The sequence below is a fragment of the Myiozetetes cayanensis genome, unplaced genomic scaffold, assembly GCF_022539395.1.
Source record: "Myiozetetes cayanensis isolate MyiCay16 unplaced genomic scaffold, myiCay2020 scf23, whole genome shotgun sequence".
Taxonomy (NCBI): Eukaryota; Metazoa; Chordata; class Aves; order Passeriformes; family Tyrannidae; genus Myiozetetes; species Myiozetetes cayanensis.
In genome coordinates, this window is record NW_026087445.1 from 6,983,161 (window position 1) to 6,996,548 (window position 13,388).

At 41.1% G+C, this 13,388-nt stretch overlaps 2 protein-coding genes across 2 annotated transcripts in view; one reads left to right on the plus strand and one right to left on the minus strand.

The window, feature by feature from the left end:
* On the plus strand, positions 1–12,083 carry STKLD1 (serine/threonine kinase like domain containing 1). The gene is made up of 19 exons (XM_050320302.1): positions 1–15; positions 531–626; positions 1,108–1,152; positions 2,271–2,345; positions 2,952–3,056; positions 3,206–3,276; positions 3,811–3,926; positions 4,344–4,456; positions 4,556–4,716; positions 5,133–5,263; positions 5,790–5,873; positions 6,550–6,666; positions 7,227–7,361; positions 8,060–8,188; positions 9,003–9,140; positions 9,852–9,980; positions 10,657–10,794; positions 11,097–11,176; positions 11,947–12,083. The coding sequence occupies exons 1-19, from the start codon at positions 1–3 to the stop codon at positions 11,992–11,994; spliced, it is 1,926 nt and encodes a 641-aa protein (XP_050176259.1). The 3' UTR covers positions 11,995–12,083.
* The window catches only part of REXO4 (REX4 homolog, 3'-5' exonuclease), a 5,575-nt gene continuing 4,083 nt past the window's right edge, over positions 11,897–13,388 (minus strand). The window contains 1 exon segment of the mRNA XM_050319989.1: positions 11,897–12,697. Coding sequence (XP_050175946.1) covers positions 12,596–12,697 — 102 coding nt within the window. The 3' untranslated portion in view covers positions 11,897–12,595.

Here is a 13,388-nt window from a genome sequence, read left to right on the forward strand (position 1 = left end):
ATGGAGAAATACGAGGTGCTGCCGCGATAGTCCGGGCTCTGCCTGGCGATGAGCGGGCGGCTGCGGCGTGGCGGGGGTGTAGAGGGTGTGTGGAACTTATGGGGCAGTACAGGACCAGGAGTGTTTAGTGTGTGGGCATTACTGAGGGGTGTCTGTAGGGTGGTATGTGGGGCATACGGCCCTGGAGAGGGCGTGTAAGTACCCCTGGGGTTGGTGCACAACCACGGGTGTAAATGGTCCTGTGGGGAGCGCGGGTGATGCTGGGGGTGTATGTGGGGTGCGTGGCCCTGGGGAGAGGGGTCTGTTGCCAAGGGAGGGGGTGAGGGTGGAGGTACCCCCGGAGGCAGCACACAGCCGGGGTGTGAGAGGCCCTGGGTGGGTTAAATGGTGCTGGGGGGGTGTATTTGGGGTCCATGGCCCTGTTTTTAGGGGGGGTGTCTATGGGAAGAGGGGTTGGAAGGGCTCTTTGCCCTGGTTGTTCCACCCCCAGGAGCTGAGCGGGTGCTCCGGCGCTCTCCCGTGCCCGGCAGGTGCTGGAGCAGCTCCAGCCCGGGGCGCTGGGCACGGTGCTGGAAGCTGAACTGAAAACGGGAAAGGCTGCCCGGAAGAAATACGTGATAAAGCAGGTGAGGAGGTGGTTGTTAGGAAAACAAAAAGAGTCGTGTTTGTCATCTCCAGGGGCACTTCTGATAGGAGACGCGTGTTGGGCAGCTCAGCCACCGGGTGAAAATAGGTTTACACCCCTCACTGTGCTGCTTTTTTTTGGAAAATTGAAGGTTCAGATCCGTTTGCTGGAATGTTGAGGCTCAAAGTGGGGAAAGGGCAGCAGCTTATTTAGGTCCGTTCAGTGTGTTCTCAGCTCATTCACTGCTGCCCAGACAGTGTAAAAGTTCTCTCTGGCTGTCACACACTTATTTAAAACTCTGTTTTACCCACGTCCCAACACCAGGACTGCTCCAAACATTAGAGATTTGAGCTATCATTGAAGATTTATGTCACTTCACACAGAATTTGCAGTCCAGACATCTTGACAAAATAAAATTGTTCTGGCTTGAAGTTCCCCTGTCTCTCTGTTACAATCTCATCCTTGTCTTTTGTCTGGTGCAGGTTGAATGCATTGAACAATACCAAGCAAATGAGGCCTTGAAGGAGGTATCAGTATCAGTGCAGCCTTTCTTTACTACTTCACTTACAAAGACCAAAGTCTTAACAGAACAAAGTCTTTTATCTACAAGGATTAGCTAAGTAAATAATAAGTAAATCAGACAGGACTATTTGTGGTATGTTCTCTCTGCCCTCTGCTTGAGCTCAGGCCAGGAGTTTGTATTAATTGTGGGTATATTTGGATATGTAGATTCAATCTGGACAGCTCTTCTCAGAGGATAGTCCTTTCTCAGAGTTTGTATTTGTTTTGTGCTGAAGACAAAGAACAAAACTCATTTTTTGGCCTTTAAGCTGAAGGACAACCTTGATCTGTTTATAGTTCATTATTAATAACTCAATTTCTAGATAACATATTTCATGATATATTAATTTCTCAGAGTTGGACTTTTTAAAATGTAAATGGTTTGAATGGTGTTCTTTCTTTGCTGGATTTTTTTTTTTTGTGCAAACTTTTTCCAATGCCTCGAGTAAGAAACAACTCCAGAAATACTCTTAAAATACCAAAAATTGTTTCAAGAAAATATGTGAAATAGCACATGATGGATTGGTCTCACAGTGTCCAGAATGTACGGCATCTGGAGTTGGAAAGGGGGGAGAATGCAGGTGCTTCATCCTGCTCAGAGAGGTGGCCAAAACCATTCCAAAACTGGCATTACTACTACAATTTGATTCAATTTCTCTGCTGGTGTCTGTTGAAACAAATACTGAAATAAATACCAGCTGGGAGTGTTGCTCTTTGTAGTTTTTCTCTTGTGTCTGCACAGCCACAAACTCAGCTACGGGAGAAGAACTTGAATTCTTTTAACCTTCCACATAATCAGCAAACTCGCTGAAGTAATTAGGAATTGTTAGAGCCTTACCCAGAAACCACCTTCAGGGAGATAAACATCTCTCATGTCATATTTCCTGAGGTTCAAGCACAAATAAATGTATAAATAAATGTATGCAAACTCTTCCCTTTGGAACAGTTTGATCAGAAATGTGCCATGAGCAAGTCAGGGACTGGTTTGGGTGTTATTTAAGATCCTGTTAATGGGAAGGACTGTGGACATATAGAAAGCTCTCCCTATTTTTTTTTTTGTTTGTTTGTTTTTTATTTCATGCAGGCAAAGGATTTGCTCAAACTTTGTCATTCAAACATCTGCATTTACAAGGAATTGTTTTTGACTTGGAATAATGAGGTGAGAACAGGACGGGATTGGTTAAACTGGAACACGTGGTGCATGTTCTGGGCACGTGGCAATTTTTACAGGTTTAAATTTGGGATAATTGGTGTGAGATACTTAAAAGAAAAGGTTATTTGATTTGACACAAGCCTATTTTTTTAACTCCTGAATAAACACGCTGAAAAGCTGTGAATGTCTGTTCTGTGGATTGGAGTATTGCCTGCTGACTCACAGGTTCTGATGTGAATCAGTGTGCAATTCTGATTTTTATGCCTGGACAAAAACCCTTTAGTAGGAGACCATAAGAAGCTGAACTTATTTATTTGCAGATTTTCTTCAGTGCTCAGGCAAAATCTGTGTTGATTTTTCTGGATGTACATTTGACTTGAGTTGTCCCGTGTGGCTCCAGATAAGAGGCTCGATGATGGTGGTTTGCTTTAAAACAACAAACATGCTGTATTTTTAATGAAAGAAATGAAATATTGTCTCCTCTGTGAGAGATTATTCATCCCAGGACACTCTGGTAGTGGTGAACATCACACCCAGCAGTTTACCAAGTGCTTGGTTTTGTCTTTCTTACTGCAAGCAATTGGGCAATTTTGGTGTCATGTTTTATTCCAGGTATCATCTCTGTTCCTCTGCCTGGTGATGCAGCACTCGGGCCAAGGAGATCTTTCAGCTCTAATCAAGGAAAAAAGGCAGAAGTCAGAAAAGATAACAGACACGGTAAGAAGTGCAGGAGAGGCACTGACAGTCTTCTGTCTCAAAATCCTCCCTAAAATCTTCAGAGCACAGGTTTTGGAAACGCTCTTCCAAAAGATATTGGGAAGTCACTCTGTTTGTGCTGCACTTTCACTGTCTGTTGCCCTCACCAGGTGGTTCAGAGGTTCCTGGGACAGATGGTGGATGCTTTGTTTTATACACACAAACAAAATATTTTGCACAGGTGAGCAGAAATCTTGTTCCCTCCGTGTGACAGGTCCTTGTTCTTTGCAGTGACTGTTGGCTCAGCTCAGTGCTCAGAGACAGGGGATTTTACTCTTCCAAATGGAGAAGCAAGGGGTTGAAATTCTAGATTTTGTATACAGATTAGATTTCTGAGACTTGAAGTCATCTATTTCTTAAGTTTTGTCTGAAATTAGCCATTTGTATCCTTTGTGTACCATAAGTAAGAGACAACCCTTGCATTCCACGTTCAGATCAATTTGTGTCACAATCAGAAATTTTAAAGCATTTAATGATGAAAATAATTGTCTTTTGGTTGATTATCACTTGTAGATAAAAAAAAAAAAAAACAAAAACCAACAAACCACAACCCAGAGCAACACACACAAAAAAAGTCCAAACCAGTTCCACTTCCCCACAAAAAAAAAAAAAAAACCCAAACCAGCCTTACTGATGTGTGAAGATGCTGGGGATCTGTAGTTACGTATCATTAGGCTCTAATTTCACAGGCTGACAGAAAACATTTTCATTGCAGAAACATCAAGCCATCAAACATACTCGTGACTGGGGAAGCCTCCTTCATGCTTAGTGACTTCAGTACAGAAACACTCATGAAAGATGAGATGAAATGGAAAATAAGAGTGGAAGAAAGTAGATATTTATTTTGCCTTTTTTTTTTTTTTTTTGTCCTGCTGTATTTGTAAAATATTCCGTTGTGGTGGATATTTTTGATCCTCAGAGAAAAATTAGGAAAGAGGAAAAAGTTGTTTTCCCTTTCCCTTCTCTGCATTATGGTATTTGTCTTCTAAATAGGATATGCACAGGCAGTTCCCTGCAGCATTAATTGTGTTCACAAGTGAAAACTATAGATGTGCCTGTGAATGTGAGCTCTGCAACCAGTACAGTTGGAATCCTTTTTAGCTTTATACATACTCAGTAACATCTTAGGAAATTGTCCATTAGTTACAGCGTGTTTTGTAGTCTTCTGTGGGATATCCCCAGTAAAAAATGCCTCATATCTGCAGAATATCTCCACATTATGTTTAGATATACTTCTTATTTCAACAGGTAGCAAGTCTTGGATGGCTCCAGAAACATTTGAGTTTTCTTTCACTGAGAAATCTGACATCTGGTCTCTGGGCTCTGTTCTGCTGGACATGATGACCTGCTTTGTTCTCAATGTAGGTAAAAATGTTTCATTAGAGGTTTAGAAGGTCAGGGGCCCACCAGGGTGTCTGTAAATGCGTGTGAGAGCCCCTCTGATCCTGTGCTCTTTGCAGGCAGAAGAGATAACTTCCTTGCTGCAGGATATCCGAGGGGACAGCAGCTGTCTGCAGGGAGCCCTGACACTGGTGCAGAATGCAGATAACAGCTACTTGCCCTTATTTCCAGTTTTACTGATGATGCTACAGATTGAGCCCAGCACGAGACCCTCAGCAAAGTGAGTTCTGGCTGCCTTCCCTTGATTTTTTTTGTCCTAAACCCCTCCTGCCTCCACAAGTTGGGAATGTTGGAAAGGGTTGAATCAAGATTGCTTCAACAAACTGAGTTATTAAAAAAGCTGAAGACCTGGTGTTCATTCAGAAGTGGACACTGCTGTGCACAGGTGTCCCTTTTTGAAGAGTTACATCATAAATTCATGGTTTAAACAATTTTGTAAGCAATTAAGCATGGCTTGCACAGTGTAAGCTCTTCCATTTTGAAATAAATCATTTAAATTCTGTCAAAAACAATCCAGTCTTCTCAAACTAGTATTAGATTTTTTTTAATGCTCAAATTAATCAAAGCTTGTAGATTGTTGTTGTTGTAACTTTCCAGTTCTAACTTACTGGTACTGCTTTTGTCTCTCAATTCCAGGGATCTGGTTGATGTTCCATTTATTAAGGAATGTCTGACTTTTGCTGGTGACACTTCAGTAATACTGAAAAAGTCTTTGCCTCCCAAAATAACAGATATGCTGCTTGAGGGAGGAGTTGAAAGTGTTCTAGGTAATGGGGAGATTAATGTAATGGTGATTTTTATGGAAAATACACCCATGTGCTTTCTAGTCAGGATGTGTTCTACTTGGAAATGAGTTATTGGACATTCATTTTACTTGGAATAAAATGGGATGTTTTCTGGAGGAAGGATCACTCATTTTGTCTGCATTGCAACATGTTTGCCAATTGATGCAGCAGAGGATCTGCACCGTTATTTTTCTTCCAAATAAGGAACATGTTATTTTAATGTGAAATAGGTATTGGAATAATGCATTTAAAGCTCCTATCCCTGTTCCAATTTAATTTTCCAATAGGTCCCCAAAATACATAATTCCAAGTACATTGTGAATCATAACACTTGAAAAGAGAATAACTTTTCCCCTAACACATCAAACATTTTCAATATTATCAACAGCCACAAATTACATTATTTTCATCCACATGAATTCACATCTTGCACAAAACAAGAGGCAATTTGAGTGGGTTTTGTAAGTGTTTGTATCTAATGGTTAGAAGAATTTCCTTGGTTTATTAGCATTCATGCAGGCTTCCTGGGATGTTGAAGAAGTCCAGGCTAAAGGCATTCAGCACCTTGCCAGCTTTGTAAAGGATAAAAGTGGTAAGGCACTATTTTATTGATTTATTTACTCTGCTCCTTCCTTGTATTTTTGAGATAATAGGAAAAAAATTCTCGTGACAATAAATGAGAATGAAATTGCTCTTATCCTATTTCTTATTTTTTGGGATGTACTGGAACACTGTTCAGTAACTCTGTTACTAAAGAAATCTTTTTCTGAGTAATAAATACAGCGGGATTTGGTTGTAAATAACAAAATGAATGGACCTCTGGGATTCTCATTCAGTCCTGTTTTCAGCAATGCAAAGCTGTGCCCTCCTCTGCCTTGTTTGACACTTCTGCACTGTGGTTCCCCCTGACTGCTGCTTTCAGCTTTGAAGGTGCCCAACAGGGATCCCTAAAATCCATCCAGTTTTCCTCATCACTTTTTTTCCATGCTTGTGGATACACCTTTAGCTGTCTGGGCTATTCCAAGAGCTCCAAATCTTCTAAGAGTCCTGGTGGAACACTTTGCTCTGCAGATTCTGAGAAGCTGATTTGGGGTTCCTGCACGATGTTCTTTCTACCCCAGAACTTGCTACATGACCAGTGAACAATTCTAGAGTGACTTGAGGAGGACATGCTGCTTACAAATTCTCTCTGTATTATTTCATCTCCACACATATTTTGTTCTCTTTGATTCAAGAATGTTGTCTCAAGCAATTTCTTTTCCCCCCAGCCTTCCCCCACCTGTTGACGTGCACAGAAGTGATCACTTTGGCCATGAAGACTCACGTAACTTCTCTCAAGTTACAACTAGAAGGCTGCAGGTTGTTGCTTGAAATTCTTAGTCAAGGTACAGTTATAAGAATTCCTCCTCCTGCTGGGTCACACAACCTGTCTCTTGTAAAGGTTAATGTAGCAGATAAGGTTTAAAATGGGTTCAGTAGTGATTTTAAGGGATGAATTTAAAGTACTGAAGGAAGGTAACCAGCTTTGAGGTTTCTCATGAATTTCCTTCAGGACTGGCATGCAGGAATTTTGTGTTAATTTTAAATAGAAGTTCAGATTTTGGGCAACCAAGTTTGTTTTCATGTTATGTAGAGTGTTACAAGACTTGATAAATAAAAGACTGTTTTAGTATTTAAATTTTAAACTATAAAAGGGCTTTTTTTTGGTCTCTCGTGTGGTCCTGCTGGCACTGTCATGGCAATTTACCCCAGTAACACCTGATAATGGTACAAGCTTGAAAATAATAAGAAAATACTTCAGAAAATGAAAGTTTAAAGTAATTTTTGCCTATGTTGTGTGAAGAAAGGCTCTCAATGGAATGTTTGGCTACACTGACAGTGGGGAGTTCAAACTTCATTCAGAGCCACTGAAATCTTTGTTCTCTTGCAATGTTTCTGATGACAGCTCTGGAACAGGGAGTGGTGATGGCTCTGGATGAGAGAGTGGCCAGCTGCCTGTTGGCCACAGCGAGAAAACACTCTGGAAATGAAGAGTTACTTTCCTTGCTCTGCACAGTGTTGATGATGGTTTCAGCCAGTGGTGGGTCACCTCTTCCTTTTTGGGGAAATATTCTCTATTTCATCTTGTTTTGAAAACAGCTACAAACTGGGCAAATAGTAGTGCTTGAGAAAACAAAGGCATAGAACCTGGATTCTGTCTTTGACTGTGCCAGGATGTATTGATATTATTCTACCTAATTTCTCTACTTTGTTGTTTTTATGTCCTGAATTTGTAATTGCTAAATATGTTTAGTATTTTTAGTTGGTTCCAGTGTCAGTTCAACAGTCACCAGAAGACTGTTTTTATAAATGGCTACAGAAGGACTTAGCAAGAGGATAATATTAAAAAAATAAAAATTACAAAGAGTCATGTCTAAGACCAAACTGTTTTTATGCAGTGTTTCCTAATTCTGAAGCAGGGTTTGTTTGAATCATTACAGTGCAAACATATGAAAAATTGTAATTTATGCCCTCTCAGTTCCTTTCCTGCTCTGTGAATTTCAAGTCTGCAAGGAAAAAGGATGGCCAAACACCCATTTGAAAGGATCAGCTGTTCTAAACGCTGTGCTTAAGAGAATCTTGTTAAAGAATTCGGTCTGTTCTGTTGCTTTCTTTTGTCCAGCTGATGGTCTCATGTTACCGGTTCGTTATCACTGTTTAAATAAGGTTAGTGCTGCCCGTTTCTGGGCCAGCGACAGAAATACCAGATTCTGCAGAATTTCTTTGTATGTTTTTCAGAAGTGACTGCAGAGAATCTGAGGAAAGTTGGGATAATTCCAGACCTCCTGTCAATTTTAAGGCGTTTTCTTCATAATGAGGAGATCTGCTTCTCTTGCTGTGGGGTTCTCTGGAGCTTGGCTGTGAGTGGTAAGTAGAACACAGCAAGTATTGTTCTTGCACTCATGTGACTGAAAGGCAGCAGGTATTGTGCCTAATTGAGTTCAGACATTCCCGTTGCTGGGACTGGATTGGAATTCTTTCTCCCAGTCTTTTTCCCTGCCCCTGGCAGGGGGTTGGAATGAGATGATCTTTAAGGTCCCTTCCAACCAAACCATTCTGTGATTCTGGAGAGTTGTCTCCACAGCAGTACTAGAATAACTTTGTGATCCAGGGCTAAATTAGAGAAAAATAAAAATTAATGTAGATTTCTTGTAGCTACCCTTTGTATGATAAGGTGTCAAAGTCAAATATTTACTGTTCAGGCCAAGATACGGCCTGATTTGTTCCTGTGACAAGTTCTTGTGCGGTGTTCTGATCATCAAGGAAGGCTGAAAGCACAGACTGTGCACAATTGCAGCACTTGGTGTGTTTTATTCCCTCTGTGCAATAAGTCATCCATTTGATTTATATGACCAGCTGAAAATCCACCCTGCAGGCCGTATTCTGTCAAAACAGGGGTTATTTTGGGAGGTTTCTTGCTGTGATCCCCATACATAATTTAAATTAAACCCAGTTCCTGAAGAAATTCAGCTTTCTCCAATAAACATGAGTATTTATTAGTCCTGTAACATTTGGTTTGATTTGGTTTTTTTAGATCCTTCCCTCTGTCGTCGTCCAGACTAAAACAAGGTTGCATTACTCCAATGCCAACCCCATTAAGGCTTTATTGATATAATTTGACATACAGTGATATTATTACTTGATTAAATAACTCTACCTGATGCATTTCCTTTTTGTTAAGGTAATTCAGAGAGTAATGAAGACCGAGCAGTGCTGGAAAGTGCTGTCCCTGTCACCTCTGCAGTCCTTCAGAAACACCTCCAGAACGGAGCAGTCACAGAGTCTGCTTGCTCAGCTTTGTGGGCACTGTCACTCCAAGGTGTGTTTTCCCAGTCTCTTTGTCCCTTGGGCACGGAAAAGGCTTTTATGTCTGTCTGTCAGTGGTGATGTCCTGAAATCCAGGCTGCTTGGCTGGAGCAGGCTCTGCAGATGGCAGCAGAGTTAGGGACTTGCATCCTGTCTTCGTCACTCTCCCCTGCATTTGCTCTCTAACTCGGTAATGAAGAGATTTGTGATGAGCTGTAGCAATTAAATCACCAGACAGTGCTAATGGTGACTGCACTGTGGGGCAGCCACACCAGCCTGTGCTGTGCAGAGTGTGCAGAGCACTCTGGCTTCTCTCTGAACACCAAGAATCCCAACTGTGTTATTTCTTTGAACACAGCATTGGTGTTGTGCAGCATGGGCTGGGAGGTTTGTTTTGATGCCGTTTGCTCTGTTAATCAGGAGCAATATTTCAGATTAAAAAGGAAAACCCTTCTCTTTCATTATCATTAGCACTAAGGAACCCATCCTTGCAGTAATGTTTTGTGTTATTTCTTGCTCATGAAAGAATATTGCCACAGTTTACCTACTGCCAGCCCTTGTGCCATCGTTCCACTGGGAAAAGCTCAACAAAACACCTTTAGCAACCTCATTTCTAGTCCCCACCAGCAGAATAGGTTGGGTATTCAGGACTTTTCATTCTTTTGGCTTGGAGAATATTGAGATTTTGGTCTTTTCTGTGTTTTGTTTGTTTTTTTTTTTAAAGGCTGTTTAACTGACAATGACTCTGAACCCACAACAGCACTTTTGCTGGAGGCACTCAGGATGAACCCAGAAAGAGCAATGCTCATGAAGAATGGCTGCCTGGCATTAGCCAGCTTTCTAAGGGTGTCTGGTAACATTCAGCAATTCTGTTTTTACTAATTGCAAATCAGCTCAGAAGTGGATTTTTCTGTATAGATCAAGATTCACAGTGGGATTGGGATTGACCTCTGCTCTCCAAAATGAATCTTTTCTTGCAGGACTGGAAGAGGAAATTGTGGAAGCAGGGTTGGGAATTTAACTTTTCCCATGAACCAGAGAGTTTGTGGACTCCTTGTGCCTGGAGGTGTTCCAGGCCAGGCTGGACAGGGCTGGGAGCAACCTGCTCTAGTGGAAGGTGTCCCTGCCCATGGCAGGGTTTGGAATGAGAGGAGCTTTAAGGTCCCTTCCAACCTAAACCGTTCTGTGATTCCACAAACCCAGCGTGTTTGAGAAGTATCAGATCAGCACAATATGATCTATTAGCACTCACTTGAGAGTGCTTTGGTAGTTATTTTATGATGGTGTTTCAACTGTGTAAAAGGGCAGATATCAATCAATGTGAAAACAAGACACATCAGAATCACTTGTGCCGTGCACAGCAGTGTCAGCTGCATACATGGTCATATGCAAAGTTTTTAGGGAGACTGAAAACAATGGGCAGGACTTTCTGAACCTGTGACACGTGTGCTAGCTGGTGAGGGGACTGGGAAGCAGATCATGCAGTCTGCAGCTCCCAGTGAGCCCAGCAGTGTTTGTCCTCCCTCCAGAAATAGCAGCTTTGGCATTCATAACCGACTCGAAAGGCAGTGGGATAGAACTGATCAAAGATGTCTATCACCTCCACTTTGATGATCCAGGAGTGGTGGGAGCTGTCTGTCTGCTGATGAAGGAGATGGCTCAGTATGGTGAGATGACTGGTGCTGTTATTTGTTGAGTCTCCTTCCCCCCCAAAACCAGTAAAACCGTAACAGCAGCTGCTCTGGGACATGTTGGTTGCTCTCAGGTTTATGTCTCAGAAAAGAGGATGAATTGGAACTGAGAATTCCTCCTCCTTGCTCTGAGTAAATACCATTCTGATGTTAAAATGTTGTACCTTCATCTTGTCTTGCCTTTCCCTTGTGTAGATCCATCCTCTCTCTCCCTGTGCTCCTTTATCTCCTGCCCTGTTGGCAGTTGTGCTATAACCATAAATCGGTTAAAATTGCAGATGAGGTTGTGCTGGATATGCTGTCCCTGAAAATGGACAAACTGCTGTCTGAAATAAAAATCCAGTTTCCATTTAGCACGGTATGGAAAAGTCTCTGATAATAAAGAGTAGATGCTTAGATGCTTACTATATTCTAGTGCATAAATTTAGAGAATTAGCTGTATATGGGGTGAAGAGTGAGTTTGTAAGAACAGTTTAACTACTGGAAAAAAAGTTGTTGAAAAGGGTTTTTTCTTTAGGCTGTAACTTTTTAAAAACTATGTTCTGGTCTCTTGCAACATCACATTAATTTACTATGTTCTTCATACTAAAGTTTACAGGAAGAAAAAGTTTAAGTACATTACATCCATCTTTGGTTTGGAAGTGGCATCCTTAAAAAAACAACAAACAAACCAACAAAAGCTTTCTGACAGTTTGTATGAAGATTTAACTTACATTAACTTTCAATACTGAAAGAAGGAAAAACCAGCAAAGTTATCTGAGCTGTTTAATGTGTTACACTAATATTTCCTTTGCAGTGGCTTGCTGTCAATAAATCAATGAGAAATTTGTTCATCAAGCCAATAAAACTGGTCAGTCCTAACATTGGTGGTTTTAGTTATGCATTTACATAATTTGTTTCAAAGGCAGCTACAAACTGTTCTCCGGTGTCTCCTGCAGGCATTGCAGGAAAAAGGAATCAGAGAAGGGCAGAAAGCTCCCTCTCCTGTTGGAAACCTCCCTCACTGTTACAACAGCAGCCACTTTAAAGTCCTATGTTAGACACAGGGTTTTTATTAATAAATGAATACAAAAATAAGTGAAGCAAGCAGGTAAACTTGTATTTGACAATTTTCCCATTTCTCTCCAGGAGATAACGACCCTCGTGGATGCCACACTTGTGAAACTGCAGAAGTAAAACTTTCTCTGTAAAAACAAGGCTTGTACACAGCTGGATATAAAAACTTGGATCCTCCAGAAATGTTGTAAAGGATTTTTTTCTCACCAGAAAGATGAATATTGGCCTATTATATATATATCATATATTATATATAAACAGGTATATATTGTTGGTTTAGGTGCCACAACTGTGTGACTAACAGCAATAATTTAGAATTCACCTTAACATATCTGAAATAAAGATTTTAGTCTCAGGAGTTCTGGCATAGCAGTGACAGTTTCTTCCTTCACCTACCATAATTTAAGTGTGTGGGTTTTTTTAATTTATTCAGTGTGATTTTCCTTTGCAGAAGTTTAGCTGATGAAGTTCTTCACAAATGCAGGCATTTGTTACAAACGTTGTTTGAACACAGGATGTTGGTAGTAGGCATAGGAACCACCCAGAAGGGATACCAGCAGGATTCTTGGATGGCAGAATTCCCACACCAGGTTAGGAAGTGTTGGTCTTTGCATTGATTTTAGGAAGTAGCTGCTGACAGTTCTGAGTTCTCTCTAAGTTTGTCCTGGAATGTGACACAAAACCAGCAAATGCTGCAGATAAAAACACAGGGTAGAAGCCTTCAAGTTTTATAGTTTTTGTTGTTAGCTTTGTTCTTAACAGCAGCTTCCCATTTCTTTTTCTCCAAGGTGTACAGTCTCATAGCTGCTTGTGCATCCTGGATCTGAAAGAGAACAGAACAAACAGGAGCCTAATGAAACACAGCTGCTTTAAGAACATTATTGTTAATAATCATGGAATCAGAGAGTGGTTTGGGTTGGAAGGGACCTTAAAGCTCCTCTTGTTCCACCCCCTGTTGTGGGCAGGGACAACTTCCACTATCCCAGGGTGCTCCAAGCCTTGTCCAGCCTGGCCTTGAACACTTTCAGGGATGTGTGGTAATAAGCAGATAAATCTTCCATATAATTTCAATTAATATTTATCTGCTTTTAGATTTAGGCTCTGTGACTGTTCAGAATGTGTGGCCCACCCCAAGGCTCTGTACTTCTTTCTGACTGTCACTTGGAAAGTCATAATGAGAAAACTCTCTTGATAACTTATCTTAGAAATACCCTCCCAATCTGCTTTGCTCTCCTAATTAATTCCTCTCTTATATCCTCCTGTCCACTGAAAGAAAGGAACCAGCTGCTGAGGTTCAGGTGGAGCCTCTCACACTATTTATCCATCCCCTCACAGTACAAGGGTGCAGGATGCTGCTTTTAAGGTAAGCAGTTGATACTTGGTCGTTACTTCTTTTCTCTGGAGACTTTAAAATAACAAGGATTAATATTTTTAATCAAAACACAGATGATCTGTGCAAAAGCTGTTTATGAAAATAAGGAAACGTAACAGTAAGCAAGCTTGGATGACAATCC